The sequence below is a fragment of the Petaurus breviceps genome, unplaced genomic scaffold, assembly GCF_028583685.1.
Source record: "Petaurus breviceps papuanus isolate PSGF00001 unplaced genomic scaffold, PetGlider_PUasm1.0 90825, whole genome shotgun sequence".
Taxonomy (NCBI): Eukaryota; Metazoa; Chordata; class Mammalia; order Diprotodontia; family Petauridae; genus Petaurus; species Petaurus breviceps.
This window is the reverse complement of record NW_027187353.1, coordinates 5,562,489-5,581,869: the sequence shown is the minus strand read 5'-3', so window position 1 is coordinate 5,581,869 and position 19,381 is coordinate 5,562,489. Positions and strand designations below refer to the sequence as shown.

At 41.7% G+C, this 19,381-nt stretch overlaps 1 protein-coding gene across 1 annotated transcript in view; it reads left to right on the top strand.

Annotated features, from left to right (window-relative positions):
* Positions 1 to 19,381, top strand: part of TBC1D21 (TBC1 domain family member 21) — a 247,779-nt gene that overhangs the window by 226,306 nt on the left and 2,092 nt on the right. The window contains exons 5-12 of the mRNA XM_069071207.1: positions 2,155 to 2,249; positions 3,443 to 3,553; positions 3,801 to 3,901; positions 13,064 to 13,160; positions 13,641 to 13,741; positions 15,945 to 16,061; positions 18,043 to 18,126; positions 18,981 to 19,381. The exon at positions 18,981 to 19,381 is cut by the window's right edge and continues 2,092 nt beyond it. Coding sequence (XP_068927308.1) covers positions 2,155 to 2,249; positions 3,443 to 3,553; positions 3,801 to 3,901; positions 13,064 to 13,160; positions 13,641 to 13,741; positions 15,945 to 16,061; positions 18,043 to 18,126; positions 18,981 to 19,013 — 739 coding nt within the window. The 3' untranslated portion in view covers positions 19,014 to 19,381. The remainder of the gene's footprint in view (positions 1 to 2,154; positions 2,250 to 3,442; positions 3,554 to 3,800; positions 3,902 to 13,063; positions 13,161 to 13,640; positions 13,742 to 15,944; positions 16,062 to 18,042; positions 18,127 to 18,980) is intronic.

The following is a 19,381-nucleotide window of genomic DNA, read 5'->3' as shown; positions in this document are numbered from 1 at the left end:
CCTCTCCTCTCCTCTGAAGAGACACCTCTCCTCCTCTTCCTGAAATCCCATCTTCTTCCGCCTTGTAAGGATCAAATAGGATATTACACATCTGTAATAAATTAGACTATTATTAGGATCACAATCCCATGATTTAGTATGGGGATTGAAATCCTATCATTTAAAGCTGGAAGGGACCTTAGAAATCCTAAGTCTAATGCCTTCATTTTGTAAATGAGGAAAACGAGGCTCATGGGAGTTGTTTCTTATTAGTCAATCAACAAGCATTTATTAAGTATTTAATCTATGCCCAGAGATATACTAAGTGATGGAGAGAGACAAAGAAGAAAGGCAAAAACAGTCAGGAGCTTTCATTCTAAGATATCAAGATGAAATGAACCAGGCATAGAGTCAATCCACACTAAGTAGATGGAAGACCCTTTCAGAGAGGAAGGCACTGGTAACCAGAAGAGGAGGTGGGAGGATCACAGAAGGGTCCTGAGGAAGGTAGAATTTGAGCTGAATAGAGCTTAGATTTGAACTTAAGCCTTCTCACTCTAAAGCCAGTGTTTTCTCTGTTGCATTATTATTAGAACTATCATGGTTGTCTAAACCAGAGGAATTTCTGCCACAACTCTCTAGAGTACAGCCTGAAACTAATTAAAATGTAATTGGGAAAAATTTAACAAAATACATAAAAAATACAATAGAATAGAGATAGTGTTAATATGTGGTTTTCTAAGCCAATATGTGTCTCGTAGTGATCTCATGTAGGGTTTATTGGCCCCTGTTCCATTTGAGTTTGACAAGACTGTTCTAAACACTTCACAACCTTGCCCTTCAATTCCTTTGTTTTCTGTTTAATTTTTTGTTTTATTTTTTATCTCCTTCTGTGTGCTCAACTATTCATTCAGCTCAACTCTAGGGGGAGAGGAATAGGAATGTTTACTGTTTGGGGGGGAAGCTCCCAGGTGGGGAGAGACAAGTATCTTATATTTGTCAATGAAATAGCGATATATAATTGTATAAAATCTCGTTCTAAACTGGATGGTTTTGATTCAAAGGGCTCTGAAGATGAGAGCATAGAGTTCAGCATGGGCTAGAGTGGTCAGGTTAAATTTCACAGAGGATGCAACCTAAAGAGGTGGGGGGATTTGGAAGGGGTGGGGAGGAGGCAGAAGGGGGATCTTGGGGATCAGACAGAGGAAAGGTCCCATGCTGAGAATTAGTTCAGAGTATGCAAAACAGTGACAAAGCTGGGGTAACTGGAGCTTTATTTTAGGGTACCAATATGGGGTGGGGGTGCTTCCACTCTGCCATTCAACCCCATGTCTCATAATTCTCCATCAACCCTTTAAAACACAGCATGATGGCCCCCTTTCTCTATCCTGGCCCCAGACCTTCATTACCAGGGCCCATTGTTATGGGACCCCTCTCCCAGGCTCACCTTTGTATCACCACATCCTGTACTTACTGCCTACTCCTAGGTGTTGGGGTGTGGCCAGAGGTCAAGAGTTTGGGAGCCATGCACCCATGGCATAAGGTGGACTTTCTGGGGGATAGGCCATGCCTTCCCTTTGGAATGACTATGAATGGCTAGTGTCACTGGCCTTAGAAACCCATTCTATATCTTTTATGGAAGATGAAGCATGGACCCAGATGATATTGGCAGATGAGGGCAGTAGGATCCTGAAGCCTTCTCAAACATCCAATGCTCAGCCCTGTCTTGTTTCTTCACCCAGTTGTCTCCCAAGCAGTGATATCATCCAATTTATACTCACAGAGGCTTTTTAAGGAATTCTGTCTTCCCCTCATTATAACATATGAGGGGAATCTCTGCATTCCTAGTTATGACTCCAGGGGTATAGGAGGAAAAAAGTTAGGAAGCAAAGATACAGAGAATCCCAAAGCATCTGCTGTGAATCCCTCTCTGCCTTGGGAATGTACTTGGGAGAGATCTGAAGCTGATTGTTCTTCCTTGTTAAGTTTGTCTGAGGCTAGTGTGAAAATACCCTGGTATTAGCTCTTTACCCACCAACCAGAGATAGTGTATTTCATTTATGACTGGTAGCCCCAAGCAGAGCAGGAATTCCTTGTTCTCACTGGCCCTTAGGTCCAAATCACAGCAGTTCTCACTGCTAGGCCCCTGAAGACATCCCCTTTGTGTCCTTGCAGGAAAAACTATGAGGCTTTATGTGAAATGTATGAGAAAATCCAACCACTCCTGGAAAATCTACACCGGAATTTCATGGAGACACGAAACAACATCTGTGAGCAAAGCTGGGCAGAACCCCTCAGGATCCCCTCCCTCAAAGATTTCCAGGGAAGAGAATTCCACAGGTTTTATAGAACTGGCCACAGATGCTTTCAAGCTTCTTGCCACCACTATTTGGCCAATGCATCAACAATTAAGTCTTTGCTTGGGCCTCCTGGGCCAGGTGCCATGGGGGGGGGGGGTGGAATATGGTAGCTTCTCTGATGAACATAGTAATATGGTTGAAAGGAGATTTACACATGAGAGATCTAGAGAACAATAGAAGGCAATAAATGCACCCCAAGACCTATGAGTGCCATAGACTGGAAGCTCAGAGGAGGAACCTATCAGTGGTGATTGGAATAGACACAGGAAGTTTCCTGGAAGAAGGAGGATAGATCTGGGCCTGGGAAGGGACATGGTTGTTTATACTGGTATAAAGGAGAAGGGAAGACATGCTAGGCAGGCAAAGAGAGCAGGGGGAATGTCTTGAACAAAGAGGGATGAGTATATGTGCAGGCATACTGAGACTAACTTAATTGGAGTGGAAGGAACCCATTAAGGACTAGAGAATTCTCAAGTCACAAATCCCACTCCATCTTAGAATATGGCATTTTGGGGAAGGGATGAGCTTCTGTCTCCCTCCCTAGTGCTGCAAGGGTCTGGACACTGACACATTCTAAGGAAAGGGGGTGGTAGACCAAGGGTTCTGCCAAGGACACAACTGTTGCCTTCCCTGTGTCCCAGAGTTATCCCCAATTTCCCTTTCATGTTCTCCATGCCCAAGTTATTAGGCAGTTTGCCCCAGTACCTGAAATATCCCAATGCAAAAAATTCCCCTCATAGGAAATGTGCTCAGAGACCCACAAGGAGAGACAACCAAGGGCACTGAATATCCCAGCCATCCCCTGCTGCAAGCAAGGTGGTCCCTCCATCTTCTCCTTACTCTGACACAACAAGGCTCTGCATGAGTCATTCTCAAACATCAGCAAAGGCTCACTTCAGGCAAGCCTATTGTGAGTTTACTGTTCCTGGGGCTATGTCCCAAAGCTCTATCTCTAAAAATGCTGCCAGCTCTGTCCTCTCAGACTCCCTTGATGGGCAAATAACTGTCCATCTGGTAGCTGTGTCTGCCCTGGTCAGGAGAGTGGATGAGGTTCTCACAGAACTCTGTGGTTCTTCTGTGTTTATCTCCCTAACTTCCTGAAGCCTATGACATCCACAGACTCTATGACAAGGATCCACTAGGCAACGTCATCATCGACAAGAAACGTCTGGAGAAGATTCTACTCCTGAGTTATGTATGCAACACAGAGGCTGGTGAGCTGGATGCCCTTACCTCCATCCCCACCACTTTGGCCAACCCAAGCCTGTCTTTTCCTCACCTTCTTCCATTCATCTCCCTGTATCCTGGCTCTCTCTTCCTCAGTCTCTTCCCACAAGTTCCCAGGCTCTGACTCCTCTGAGCTCTGTCCCTGCCTCCTGCACTCTCCTCCACCCCCAGCTCCCAATGGGGGGACCTGGCACTCCACCCTCTCCCATCCCAGCTCCCACATATCTCTGTTAGAATACCAGCAGGGCTTCCATGAGATGGTGATGCTTTTCCAGCTGATGGTGGAGAATGACCATGAGACCTTCTGGCTTTTCCAGTTCTTTCTGCAGAAGACGGTGAGTGGCCCAGTCAGATCCTAACCACCCCAAATGAAAGCACCAGCAGTGTTGGTAGAATTTGTCTCTGGTCACCTGCCTGTACCTTGTCAGTCCTGGCCCCTTGCTCTGCATTTAGCACTCTCTCAAGGACTCACTTGGCACTACGCTGACAGAGAATGGGATTAGGCTTACTGACCATTTAGCACCAGGCCTACCATTTAACAAAAGTTCTACATGAATGAATGAATGAATGAATGAATGAATGAATGAATGAATGAACACACATGAATTCAATATGTTTTCTGGCCCAGACTTAGGGGAAAGCTGGGTTAGGGATGGATGTGCATTTTAAACTTATTCCATTATTTATGTAGTTATGTCAAAGAGTTGTTCAGTCACATCCAACACTTCATGACCCTGTGGGCCATGTTTTCCATTGGGTTTTCTTGACAAAGATACTGGAGTAGTTTTCCATTTCCTTCTCCAACTGATTAAGGTGAACAGAGGTGAAATGATTTGCCCAGGGTCCTACAGCGATTAACAGATTTGAATTCAGGTCTTCCTGACTCCAGGCCCACCACTCTATCTACTTAGCTATCTAGCTGCCCAATGTCAGAGAAATAACAGTATAATTTTAAATACTACTACTTCTAACAACAACAATAATAGATAGTAATAAGAGGAGGTAGACTTATGATTTCATTGGGATAGGGATCTTGCCAATAAAGATATGGCTTCTCTTAATGCAAATGAGCACTCATTTTACAATTTACAGTTTTAGAGAGTTGTCTGGGGGGTTCCCAGGGGTTAAGTGACTTGTCCAAGGTCAGAGAGTCAGGATGGTTCAGGGGAAGGACTTAAATCTAGTATTTTGTGACTCTGAGACAATTTCATTATTGCATATCCTCTGAAGCTATGATAAGTTTTAGTCATTCTTCACTCATATCTGACTCTTTGTGACCCCATTTGGGATTTTCTAGGCAAAAATACTAGAGTGTTTTTTTTTCCATTTCCTTCTCTAGTTCATTTTACAGATGAGGAAACTGAAGCCAACAAGGTTAAGTGACTTATCCAGAGTCACACAGCTAGTAATTATCTGAGGCTGGATTTGAATTCAGGACCTCCTCATTCCAGGTCTGGCACTCTACCCACTCTGTCACCTAGCTGCCCCAATAATAATAATAGAAGAAAAATTAAATTAGGAGTAGGAGCAAGAAAAGAAGGAAGAGAAACAATATATTTGCACAGTAGTTCACACAACATTAAATAAGGGTGGGGTAGACTGTGAGTTTAGCCTGTGATCTACTTGAGGGCAGATACTATTTTTTACCTTTCTTCATGTCCTCAGTGCCTAGCAAATCGAGGCCACTTAAATGCTTGTTGACTGGGTAGAGTTTGGTACTAATCTATCTGAAATCTCTAAAAAAAAGAGAGAGAAGAGAATGAGATCAATAAGAATAATATTATTAATTAATTAACTAATTAATAATAATAACTGGTGTTTACATAGTTCTGGAAGGTTTGCACAGTGTTATACGGCAATCTCATTTGATTCTTAAAACAGTTTTGAGGTGAGAACTACAAGTATTGTCTCCATTTTAAAGATGCATAAATTGAGGCTGGGTGAGTTACACTCAGCAAGTATCAGAGGCAAGATCTGAACCCATTTTTCTGACTCCAAGGCTAGTGTTTTAATCACTGGGCCATGTTGCCTTTCATTAGTGAAGAGTAGAGTCAGGAGATTTGGGTTCTAGTTCTAGGTCTGAGTAGCTGAATGGTGTTGGCCAAAACATTTGAGCCCAATCTGTGAACAGGGAGCAATGAACAACTTTCCCAAAAAGGTTGTTGTGAGATCATTCTATAAATGGTAATGAGCAATAGAAATATGAATTATTAGCAGTGCTATTACTTAATTATCTTTGCTAGAGTAGTCTTTCCTTCAATTTGCATTTTCATGCTTGTTTGCAGAGATATTGGTCTTTCATTTGAAGCAAACTTTCTTTGCATTGCTGATGTGGAATCTCCCTCCACTGACACAAATCTGCAACTGCCTTGTAATTTCTATAGTCCTGGAGAGTTGTCTAGGGACCCTGAGAGATTAAGGGTCTTCCCCAGACTCACACAACCAGTATGTGACAGGGGCAGTTCTTGAACCCAGATTTTCCTGGCTCATGGGCAGGTCCTTTATCCACAATACTTTTCTTCTCATTCAGAGAATCAGAATTGAAATAAATGAAAACAATCTCAGAGGTCTTCCAGTTCAACCCCTATCCAAACAATGACTCCCACCTCCAACAAGTGGCCATCTAGTGTCTACCTAAAAGCTAGAGTGACAGGGAATTCTAAGGAGGCCACTCCACATTTTGACATCTCCAATTTGTTTTCCTTATGTTAGGATAGCATCTGCCATCCATCTCTTGGGGAATCTTAAGTCTTAGTTCTGGAGCCTAGAAGAACTAGGCTAATTCTACTCCCCATGACAGCCCTTCATCCATATAAAGACCATTCTGATGTCTTCTCTGTCTTCATTTCTCTAGACTAAATGCCTTGAGTTTATTTTGTCTTGTAGAATAGTTTTGAGCCCTCCAGCATCCTGTTTCTTCCTCAGGATAAACTCCAACTTAACAATATCCTTTTCAAAATATGGCTCCCAGAATTGAACACAATATCCCAGTCTAACCAGGATAGAATTCAGCAGGATCACCACTCCCTTCATTCTGGACAACATGCGATCACTAAGGCATCTGAAATTACATTAGAGATCATGAGAGGGAATGTATGATAGAGAGGAGAGAGAAGTGGATTTGGAGAAAGAAATACCTGGATTCAAATCCCACCTCTGACTGGAGCTTCCTCTCTGGGCAAATGACTTCACTACTCATTGTGGCAATCAAATCTTACAGCTGTTAAGTTGTTGAACTGTGGCTGATCTGCATTAATAGAGGTAGTATCTTTGAGACACTGGGAGGCACAGTGGATACATGGTGGTGTTTGGTCTGAAGTCAGGAAGACCTGAGTTCACATGTGGCCTCAGATACTAGCTGTGTGACCCTGGGCAGGTCACTTCCCCTCAATTTGCCTCAGTTTCTTCATTTGTAAAATGGAGATAAAAGCACCTACATCTTAGAGTCATTGTGAGGAATAATAATTGTAAAGTTCTTAGCTCAGTGTCTGGCACATATATAAATGTTAGCTATTATGTTGTTATTATTGCACCAATAAAGTCATAGGTCTTTAAAAAGAGGAAAAACAAAGGTCCCATCAGCTTTGTTATACTGGTATAAATAATAATAACAATAATAGCAAACATTTATGTAAAATTTGCAAGATCAAATCAAGCTTTTAGTCCCCTAGACCCTCAAGGTCTTTTTTTTCTTTACATGAAGTTTATTCTATATCCTGTACATGTGCAGGAAAACCAAATAGAACATTTTGCTTACATCACTTATTAATTTATTATGTTAGTTTCAGGCACCCTTTTGGCCCTTTAAGATCTTTTTGAATCCCAGTTCTGTTACCCATTGTACTGGGGATCCCTCCCAGCTGTCATCTGAAAACTTGACAGTCTTACTATCTGTGCTTTTATCCAAATCATTCATGTAAGTTCTGAGGAGGAGACAAAGGATGGAGCCCCAGGGCCTTCTACTAGGGACTTCCTGACAGGTTGACATTTAGCTCTTAATGGATTTGGTTTGGGTTAGTCACCCAGTTCACATCTCTTTGTCTTTTCATGAGAGACATTGCAAATATCTTGCTAGAATTCAACTGTCTTATGTTCTAGTATTCCCTTGACTTACTACTCAAATAACTTCAACAAAAAGGAACTGATGTTAGTCGGATGCGTTCTTCATGAAGCTATGCTGGTTCTGAGTGCTCACAGACTTTCCTATTAATATTCCTCCTCAAACTGATGACAACTCATTGTCTTATATAGTTCAAAGAATCTACCTTCTGCTTTTTGAAAATTAGGACAGCATTTGCCTATTGCCACTCCCAAGCCCCTTGTATAATTCTCAAAAATTTAGAAGAGAAGCCTAACAATTATATCCAAAAATCATTTCCATTCTCTTGCCCATAGTTCAGCAAGTGACTTGAACACCCAGAAGTCAGTTAGAGGCTCTGTTATCTTCTCATTTCTCTTCAGTTCCAATTCCCTCTTAATCATTTTTGTTCTATCCTTCCAAGGCTGACGGTCTTTCTCCTTGGCAGAGAACATAGGAGCAAAAGGAAAGTTGAATGGTTCAATCTTTCCATCCACATACAGCAGGGTGAACTTTCTCCTCCAACATAGCTACAAGTATTTGGTTTTGTTTTTATTTTTAACATTTTCCTTAGTGTTTGTCATCTGTCTCAGCTCAGTCTTTCACACTCCTGGCACTGGTCATACGAGAGTGAGTCATTCTTTTATGTTCATCCTCAGTTACCTGACCGAATTCCATCTCTTATAAGAGCCCTTTAAAAAGCTGGCTGTGTCCCTTGTGGTCACTGAGATCTCCTTAGACAACCCTACTCTTCTTACCTCGTTAGACACAGTTGTAACTCCATTGCCAGAATTTCATAGTTGTTCACATCACCCAACACTGGGTGGATCTTGGCTCTGCCCTTGACCATACGGCTCTAGAATTATGTAGAATAGAGGAATCCTTGTTCAAAGCATTCATACCACAATGGTAAAACATTTCCAAATACTGCAGCATTTGTAAGAAGTCAACATGGAAACCGACTTCAGTGGAGGCCTAGGAATAATCAGTAAGATACCTCTGACTGATTTTCTCATAAGGCCCATTCCTCAAGTTATTGAGGCCACTAGGAAAGCTTCAATATTACAGCGCCATTTAGATAGTGCTGGTGTAGGGGGCAGCACCAAAGTATCTTAGGGAAGGTACCATAGTTGCTTGAGAACAACAGGAATCACTGTTTAATCTGTTCAGTGCAATAGTAATAATAAAAGCAAACATCTATGTAACACTTTACAATTTGCAAGGTATATTATCTTACTTGATGCTCAACAACCTGTTAGGTGGTTGCTAAAATTATTCCCATTTTATAGACAAGGAAACTGACTGCAGTGACCTTCCCAGTGTCATACAGATAAAATAATAGGATTATAGAGTTGTAACCCTAAGGAATAGTAGAAGTTATCTAAGGTTTTTACATCATTTTACAGATGAGGAAACAGACCCAGAGAGATGTAGAGACTTCCCAAAGTTACCACAGCAGGGAATTGAACCCATGTCTTCTGATTGTAGGAGCAGCTATGTAGTGTAGTGAGTGAATAGAGTGCTGAACCTGGAGTCAAGAAGACCTGAGTTCAAATCTGGCCTCAGACACTTACTAGTTGTGTGACTCTGGGCAAGTCACCTAACCCTGCCTCGTCTTTTTCATCTGTGAAAGGAACTGGATAAGAAAATGGCAAACCATTCTAGTATCTCTGCCAAATGGAGTTACAGAGTCAGGTACTGAAATACTGAACAACAACTTCTGATTCTAGATCCAGTGCTCTTCCTGCTCTGAACCCAGTTTTTCCTAACTCTAAGTTTAGCATTCTATCCACTATCACATACTGATTCTCCAGTCACAAAATTAAAGCATCCCAACTGTAGGAAGATGCCTTCCAGAACCATGGAATGACTGAGTCTGAAGTAGCTCAGTGACCATCTAGTCTACCTTAAACCTGAACAGTATAAAATTCTCAACAAGTAATCATCCATCCTTTGCTTGAAGATCTGTAGTAAAGCCCACTATCCTCTAGATAGCTTACTTTACTTTAGTATAGCTCTTATTATTAGAAAGTTTCCCCCCTTACATACTTCCCTCAATTTGCCCTCAACTTGCTTTCACGTTGGCATGTTGAAGTTTCCCCAGATGGAAGATGATTACCACAACTCACTACTCTCAGAGTTCTAGGATGACCTTCGAGAGTGACTCTTGCTAGAACTACTATAGCTCATGAGTACCCAACAGTGCTAGAAAAGTCTATTTGAAAATTAGTCATTCAATTAATCTTAGTCAAAAAATTAATGCAAATGCAAATCAAGTATATAATATTTTCAATAATATTATGCCTGTAAACTTGAATTGCATTCTCCCACTAATACACATAGTGTCTGTACAAAGAAGGGATTTACAGGATAGTCCCAGGAAAGTAAGACACACTTAGAAGATATATATGTCTAGGGCAACTCATAACATTGGAACCACAGACTTCAGTGGCTACTCTGTCTCAGGAATTGCCCATAAATATTCCTTGTTGAGCATAGTTTTATGTCGAACAAATGCTTCCGCTTCTAAGCTGTGTTAATCTACACTGCGGTGGATGAACACTTCATTGGGTATGTCTCAGCTGGATGAGTTAGTTTATTTGTGCTACTTCTCTTGTGGTCTGTTCCTAAGCTGCTTTTCTCCTCAAGTGAGCTTGCTCCCTGACAGCAACTGTAGTATCTGTCACTTCCAGTTTCAGGCTTAGCTGATGCTTTCAATTGAATAAATGTTGTGTTCTCTTAGGAAAAGGCAGTAACCCTTATCCTAAAATTGGCAAAAGCTTCTACAGTTCAGTATCTTTGCAGGATTCTTCTGCTCCACCTCTCAGCAAAAACAGATGACAATACAAATAAATTTCTTCTCTTTCTTCTCCTTCCTTTCATTCCCCTCTTCTTTCTTCTCTTTTTCCTCCTTCTTCTTGGCAGCAGATAATTGTAGAGAACAAAAATATCTTCTCTATTTCAGCCATAGATAGTAGTAGAAAGTAAACCTAAACCACTCTTTAGCTAAATAAATTTGCCTGACAGTGCAGAGAGGAAGTCGTGGCTTCTCTGACACAGTTCTGAAGTCTGTTATTTTACCTCTATATCTTCTTACCTCTTTCTCTATGTAATTATCAACTGAGTCCTCTCTGAGAGAAATCTCACTTAATGTTATGATTAGCAACCAAATCTCCATCATCTGTCACTAAGCCATTATCAAGTAAAGTACATTTGATCCATAATCACAAAATAATTCTAGACCAGAAAACTTAAGTGACTTGTTAATGGTCATGGAGGGTAGTAAATAGCTGTGTTAAATTTTGAAATCAAGGTAATCTGGAGATCAAATGTAAAAATTTTCTGGGCTGTTTTGGTCTCCTTGTTACAGTGATTGTTTTACATTAGTAAAATTGTAGAATATGGTGATAGAAGAATTACTGTCTTTTCCTTTATTCGTTTCCATTATTTCAATACCAACAATTTATTCTAACAGGTTAGTTAGAATGTAACTATTAACAGTCTCACAAAATGTCTTCTCATCTTTATCTTCTCTTCTAATTTGCTTTTAACTGTGGTCATTATTCTAATTAATTGATTTTCTTACTGAACATAGCTCATTTTGAAGTGATTCACACATCTGTACCTAGCCGTTTCCTGTCTGTTAAGATATAGTTGATTTCATTTTGGAGAATATTATTTTGTTTTACCTTGTCTGGACATTCTCCTGAAAGAAGGTACTCATGTTATACAAGTATGAGGTTTCTGAGTGGTCCAGCAGCCCTTGGCTTCTTTCTTTTCTTCATCCTGAACCATATTTTTCCAACATATTTTTTATCATTCTCACTTGTGACAATCTTTTCAATGATCAAAAGATCAAGGTCTATGTTGATTTTGGAGGATCCTGTCCAGTTCCTTGTAGAATTGCTCTAACATTACATTCTGTACAGAGAGATGTTGGTACTCAAACTGAAATTCAATTCACATTGGGTTTTTTTTATTTTTGAATGGTTTTTTGCCTGTTGAACACTGAAAAGTGGAATGACTAAGAGCCTGATGAAATATTTCTTTTTGCCTTTGGATAGATGGTTAAATTATCTTTACCAGCTCCTTGATTTGCCCTTCTAGGAAGGGCCCTTGAGCCATCCTTCCATATATCTATAGCTTTTATGTCTTCTGGCTTCATTTATAAGGATAATATCGGTGTTGATGTAGCTCCATTCTTCAAAAAGCATGGCAATACATTGGTCATTGGACAAAAATCACACATGGAAGACCAACAGTTTATATTAATACTAGACTATCAAGAAGTCACCTGCTTCTGAGAGCAGTTTGCTACTGTATTTTGAAAGTGAAAGGTGGAGGCTAAAGCAGAGGAGAGAATATACCTCCTTCCCTTCTTGGCAGAGAGATTATTAGGGTAGAACATTGAGTATAATATTGGACTCTCAAAAGTGTTGATTAGTTTCATTGAACCACTTTTTCGCGTCTTTATTTTTTGTTATAAGAGATGGCTCTCATAAAGAAAAAAGGAAAGGCTTAGAAATGAAAGTGATAGAAAAAGAGATAGTAATTTGAAATTTTAAATATAAATGAAAGGGGCCCATCCAGGGCCATTTTGTATTCTTCTTTGAACCATAGGTTGCTATGGCCAAAGGAGTAATTGCTAGAGGTCAACCTATTTAGAAATGAGCTTCTTAGAATCTAGGTCAGCTGGCCTTCAGGTAATGGATTTAGGCTGTTGCCAGAAAATTACTCTAATATTACTTTATAGACCTGTACATCATGATCACAGTCTGTGCCACTTGGGATATTTTATCTCTCTGGGACTCAGTTTCTTCATACAAAATGAGAGGTTTGGACTAGGTGACCTCTAACGTCCCTTCTAACTTTAAGGCCACATCCTTGTGGTTGTTGGGCCCACCTCCATGAAAAAACAAAGCAGCAAAGCAGGACTTGGGTGGAGGTCTCCTTCCCATCAGCCACAGCTATACTCGTAGCCAGTCCTACAGTCAGTAACAAGTCTTATCTTCGTTGATCCATTGCCAAGGCATTTGAGGTACTTATCCTCAGACCAAGATGGCCACTCTTTGACCTGATACAACACTCACAGTCAAGTAAGAGAGAAGCCCATTTCCAATGGTTTTCTGCACCTCTGCTCTTTACTCTCCCAGAAGTGTCTGCTGTGAGGTGTCCTGCCTGGGTCATGAAAACCTGACCTTGGGATACATCAAACCACTTAGAACCCTGAACGCTGAGACTCGACCCAAAATGGTAGACCACATGAGGACCACGCTAGCCAAAGGTCCCTGTGGGGCTGGGGGAAAAGGGTGTTTTTGAGTGACTTTTGCAATGCGTTTCAGTTATTCCACTTTCTTTTCTTCTCTCTCCCTCTCCCTTTCTCCTATCTTCCCCCACTTGCCATCCTCCACCACCCCAGGAGCACAGCTGTGTCATTAATATTGGGGTGGGGAAGAACCTGGAAATGCTCAACTCCTTGATTTCTTTCCTGGATCCCACCTTTGCTGAACATTTGAGTGAGTCTTGGCCTTTTACCCTCCTTTAGCTGCTCCATACCATCCAGGGATGCTAGGGGTGGGGTAGGGGGCTGAAACAAAGAATCCAATACAAGCATGACCCAAGGGAACAAGTACTAAACTTGGATCTGAATTCAAATTCCACTCTGCCACCTAGCCTTTTTATGTGACCTTGGACAAGCCACTTAACTTCTAAAGCCTCAGTTTCCTCTTCTGTAAAATAGGGAAGTTGGTTTCTAAGGGTATCCAGGGGTCTTAGGCACCTAGACCAGGATGCTGCCTACTTGTCTTGATATGCCTAACTTCTAAGAGTTGAAATGACTCACCTGTCATTTCATGACCTGTCATGCTCCCCCTAGGCAGCAGAGACCATTCTGGAGAAGGGGTGGGAGAGTCTATGGAAAGGGGTTGGGAGTCAGGGGGCCCAGGAAGAAGAAGGAGATCCAGTCACTAGTTGGGTTTATTTTTCTTCCTCCACAGAAGGGAAAGGCGCTGGAGCTGTACAATCCCTCTTCCCCTGGTTCTGCCTTTTCTTCCAGAGGGCATTCAAGTCATTTGATGATGTCTGGAGGCTCTGGGAGGTGAGACTTTTGGGTGGGCTGGTAGGTTACTCTGGATAAGTCCATGCCATTCACCCCATAGTCTTTCCTTCCTTTCATCTCCACATCCACTTTTCTCTTTTATGATGCTGGTAACACCCAGGCTTACTTTCCTGTCCCAGGACAGGAAGAACCAAGTCCATACAAGTCAGTTCCTTTGTGGGTATCTGACTCACACAAATCTGTCTCTACCACTGTACCCAAGAACCAGGGTGAGAGAATCTAGTACCCATTCTAAGTGCAGGGCAGGAACTTCCCTTGACTGTGCCTGGTTAGATCTCTAGAGACTTTGGACTAATACCTTTGCTGTTCAAGATGTCCTCAGGAAGGTTTGGCACTTTCCCCTGCAGTGGGAGTCCAGAGGGAAATCCAGATTTTTTTCAGCTGCAGCATGAGTGACACATTAAATCACTTTGGAAATCTTTTTTGGGGGGTAGGCAGCAGGAAGAAATCTGGATTTTCCCCTTAGTTTGCAACTTATATATTTGATAAGGGGATGGTACCCAATGACCTGGATATTTGACAAATGATTAAGATTGTTCATTGTTTGACTTGTCCCAGGTGGCTTGGGAACCCCAGATAAGCCAGTTGTAATAATTGTCTAGTTTCTGACCTCTTCTGTTTCCTATAAATGTGCCTTCTCCCCCAAAGTAGTACTCACATAGTCTGTCTCCTAAGGAAAGGAAGATTTGGAAAAATGAATCTGAGCCTAATCTCTGTTGAATGGTACAGAAGTAAAGATTAAATTTGTTTTAGTCGACATTCTTAAAGTACCTACTAAGTGCAAAGGTACTGAGTTAGGTGCTAGGGTCACAGAGATGGAAAATTACACAGTCCCTGCCCTTGAGGGGCCTCCAGTCCAACAAGGTGGGATTTGACATGTACCTGAATAAATATGATCCAAGATAGTCCATGACAAGGCACAGAGCTAATGTCAGTGCTCCAAGAAAATCTAAGGGAAAGATTATATTCTTCTGGAAATGTCAAGGGAGGCTGGATAAAGGTGGTGACACCTGAGCTGGACTTTGAAGGGAAAGGAGAATTTCAACAAGGGGTCAAATAGAGGATGATGATGCTATTGTTTGTCCTTTGTTCTTAAAGAGGACGATGACATCAGGAAGATGGTGCCATGACATGCAAGTGAATTGGATTTAAGTGAGGCAGGGCTGTACAAAGTCACCAGCCTCACTTTATCTCCCAGAGCCATCTGGGTCCAGTGGTGAGATATAGATTAGGACGACTGGAGACAACCCAGGATGCAGTGGGAGACCTTGGCCCTTTTAAGTTAAGTTCTTTGGCAGGCCTGTTTGGCTGAGGCAAAGCCCATTCAGTGATTAAGGCTAGGTAAGAAATGGGGCAGAGAATGGCATCTATTACCTGGTTTAAAAAAAATCAATCTGGGAAGGGGGGAAGACCCTCAGGGTTTCTGACCAAAACAGAAACAGTGACTGTTTCTACTCACTCCAAGTCAATCAGGGCCCAAACAATGACCCTAGTGGGGCTTGATATACTGTTGGATATAAATGCATGAAGGGAAGAAAGGGAAGGGCAAAGCCAGAAGAGTGAATAGTACAGTTTGGCTAGAATGTAGGATGCTTAAGGCAGAATAGTGAAAAAGAAAGTGAGTGAGATAAATTGAAGTAAGATTATATGGATTAGGTGACATCCTGAGGCCTCTTGCAAAGCAAAGTCTCTCACAAATCAGCCCTGGGTTCCAGGGATCCTACACATCCAAATGTAGTAGCTCCTCCTTCACTGGGCTAGCCCTTCTTGGCCATGAGCCATCTTCCTTCACCAAAGGCCTGGGTACATGGCCCTCCCTTTTCTCCTTAGTCTTGTTCCAGTCATAGACAAGGAAACCATGCCCCTCTCTGAGATCAGGGACCATGCCTCTCCTTCTCTTGTCTTGCCTAATCAATCAAATAAGCAGTGATTAAACCACTATTTGCCAGAAAAATACCATGTTAGAATGGAGACACAAAAATGAAATGTTCCTTGTCCTAAAAGAGTGTAATTATATTGTTCTAGGGAGGAGGCAGGTATAGAACATACACACAGGTAAATAAACGTGAGATACATTAGAAATAAATACAAGTGCAGTCTAGCACAGGACAGGTCATCCCACACAACCAAGTCGTCTCACGCTCAGTAGGGACTGACTCTCCCTGGCCCCTGGCTCTCACAGGTCTTGCTGACCGGGAAACCCTGCAGAAACTTCCAGGTATTGGTGGCTTACAGCATGCTGCAGATGGTGAAGGAGCAAGTCCTTCTGAAGAGTATGAACAGTGAAGACATCGTCATGGTGAGGAAACCCACAGGCTGGTCCAGCTTAGGATCTTTGGGAAAAGTGGGCACATCTCTTTTCTTTACCCCTCCCTCCTTCAACCTGTGACCTCCCTGCTCCCTCTCTCTCACTACCTGCCCCAGTCTAAATGAAAGGACACAAGGTTTAGAGCAGGAGTGTGCTAGTAAACATTGAACAACCGGGTTCTTGATATACTCATGATATACTTTTAATTTGCATTATTAACATTTTCTCTAATATTTTGTTACATTTAAACAATCAATGAAGCAATCAATCAAGCCCTGGTGTGTGGTTTGCTAATTTCTGAGGCAAAAAGCCTTCCACTGATAATTTAACAATAAACTTTATGCCTGCATTTTGTGGTTGTTCAGCTGTGTCTGAGTCTTCGTGACCCCATTTGAGGTTTTTTTGCCACAGATACTGGAGTGGTTTGCTTTTTCTTCTCATCCTACAGATATGGAAATTGAGACAAACAGGATTAAGTGACTTCCCCAGGGTCACCCAGTTAGTAAGTGTTTGAGGCCATATTTGAACTCATGAAGATGAGTCTTCCTGACCCCAGACCCAGAATTCCATCCATTGTGCCACCTAGCTGCCCTTAAGACAGCACACCCCTGGCTTAGAGTCAAGGCACAATGTGGCAGGATGGAAAGAACATGATTCTGTACTCAGATGACCTGTTTTCAAATCTTGTTTCTGACATTTACTCTCTCTGTGATCCTTGGGCAAATTACTTAACACCCCTTGACCTCAGTTTCCTTATCTGTAAAATGAGAGGTCTAGAATAATTGGCCTCTGAGGTTCCTTCAAGCTCTAGATTCATGACCTGTGCTTGACCTGAATTTGAGTTCTGTGCCTGGTTTTCTCATGAGGAAAGGGGGGTGAATGGTCCACTTTCTTCCCTAGCCTCATAGTGGGTAGTCATGGACCTGATGACTCTTCAAGATTGAGCCTGACAAATGAGAGATAATAGAGATTAAAGGATGGGGTAAGCGTGGGGGGAACAGAAGGGGCACCAAAAGGAGTCAAGAGATAGCTGTATTCAAATCCTACCTCCAATACTTACTTGTTGGGTGACCCTAGTCAAGTCACTTAATTTCCCTGAGACTTAGTTTCTTCAACTGTAAAATGGGTATAATAATATCATCCTCTAGTTTCTATCTCATGGGGACATTGTGAGGTTTCAAGGGGATAACCTGTGAAAGTGCTTTGTGACCCTAGAAGCATCATAGAAATATAAGCTCTTACTATGTTTATCCCATCATTGGTGCCTCCCTTAAAAAGTACCTGGGAGGTGTTATACGTTGCACATAATTCTGGTCTTTTTCCAACGTATTGATTGGTTGTGTTGACTTATTGACTTTTTTTGTCTTTAAAAAATAACATTTGTTATGGTGGTGGCTGTCTGGGAAGGGGAAAGAAAGGGATACTGGGGATAACTATAATGATATAAAATAAAAATAAAAGTACACAAGAGGAAATGCATTCTTTATATCTGTTCTTTGAGGGAGTCAGTGACTTAGGCAGTAGGAACAGAAGAGAGGGACCCAGAGAGTCGGGAAGTCCCAGATGCTAACACATCTGGCCAAGGGCAGATGAGGGAGGAGGGAGGTTGTGAAGGTGTTGAAATGGGACTGGGATCTGTCTCCTTTCCTCTCAGTCAGTCCTCCTCTGCTTCATTCCTAGGATTTGTTTCCCCCCCTCCATTTCCCCTTAAGAAAACTTGCTCTTGGGCAAACTGTCCCCATAGAAAAGATCTGATGGATGTATCCATTCTTATGTGTTAATAACTAAGATTGGTTTTTAACTGGATAAAAAACATTAGGCGGGTAGAATTTCAGAGGGCACAGGGCCTTCCCAGAGCTGCTTGCATCACATTGTATAGGTATTCACCTCCCTCTGGTTGTGTGTGGCCTCTCAGGGGACACATCCCTCAGACAGATTCAGACAACCCACAATTCCTCTTTCCCCTTCACAGGCCTGCAATAATCTTATTGACCTTGATGCTGACGAGCTTATCTCTTCTGCCTGCTTGGTCTATGCTGAACTAATGCAAAAGGATGTGAGTATTCTGAACTTTCAGGTCCTCTAGGGCAGCTGTCCTTCATCGCCATTCCTTTCTCCCTCAAACTCCCCCTCCCCCCATCATCACTTTCCTCTGCATTGTCTCTGTGCTTGGGGGAGAACATTTGGTTCCAAATTATCCTTCCCAACTAGACTTCGAGCCCCTCAGATGAACTCTTATCTCTGCCTGTCCCCACAACATAACTAAATACAGGACTGAGTATGTAGGTAAATGTTGGTTCTATGAATGAATGAAAGCTTGAAGAAATGCAGGAATAAATGGATGAATGACTGGATGGAGTGAATGAGTAAAGAAGTAAGTGAATGAATAGCTAAAGAATGAGTAAGGAAATAAATGGGCAAATGAATCAGTGGGTGAATGAATATACGAAAGGACAAAAAAAAAGGAGTGGAGGCACATCAGAGAATAAATAAGACCTCAAAGAAAGAATAATAAAAGAACGGATGAATAACAAAAGAACAAATGAATGAATGAATTAGTGGGTGAATGAATAAGTCAAAGAGGATGCATTAGTGAATGAATAAATGAATCAATAAGTGAATGAATAAGCAATGGAGTTGAGAGAAGGAATGAGTGAGTAAAAAGTAAATGAATGTATATACAAAATAATGAGTAAGTGAAGGGATAAGTAAAGGAAGGAAGGAGTCAAGGTATGAATTAGTGAATGAGTGAAGGAATGAGTAAATTAAATAAATAAAAGGAGGAATAAGTAAGTAAATGAGTAAATCAGTGAATGAATGAGTGAAGAAATGAATTCAATAAGTGAAGGAATAAGAAAGTGATTCATGTAGCTCTTCACTTTTTGGACTCTCTCTTTTTTATCTCCTTAGGTTCCAGAACCTTTAAAGGAATTCTTCCAGTAAGGACACAACAATACTGAGCTCACAGTGGGCAGACGTAGCACCTGGGCAGTAACGTCAGAACAACTCATTAGGATGAGGGAATAATACAACACCATTGGAAATAACCATTGCTTTGGGCGAGTGACCAATTCTAAGGGCCAAGAGAAAAGAGTACCAGGACCCATTACTGGGCTGCCTCTTAGACTTGGGCGGGCTAGGAGAGATTGGCCACCTGGGAAGAGATTGTGGAGGGATGGGTAAATATGGCGAGAGATAGGAAGGCTGGGGAGAGATCATGAGAACCAGGAAGAGAAGATGCACTCTGGGAATAACAATAACGATGAAGAAGAAGAAGAAGAAGAAGAAGAAGAAGAAGAAGAAGAAGAAGA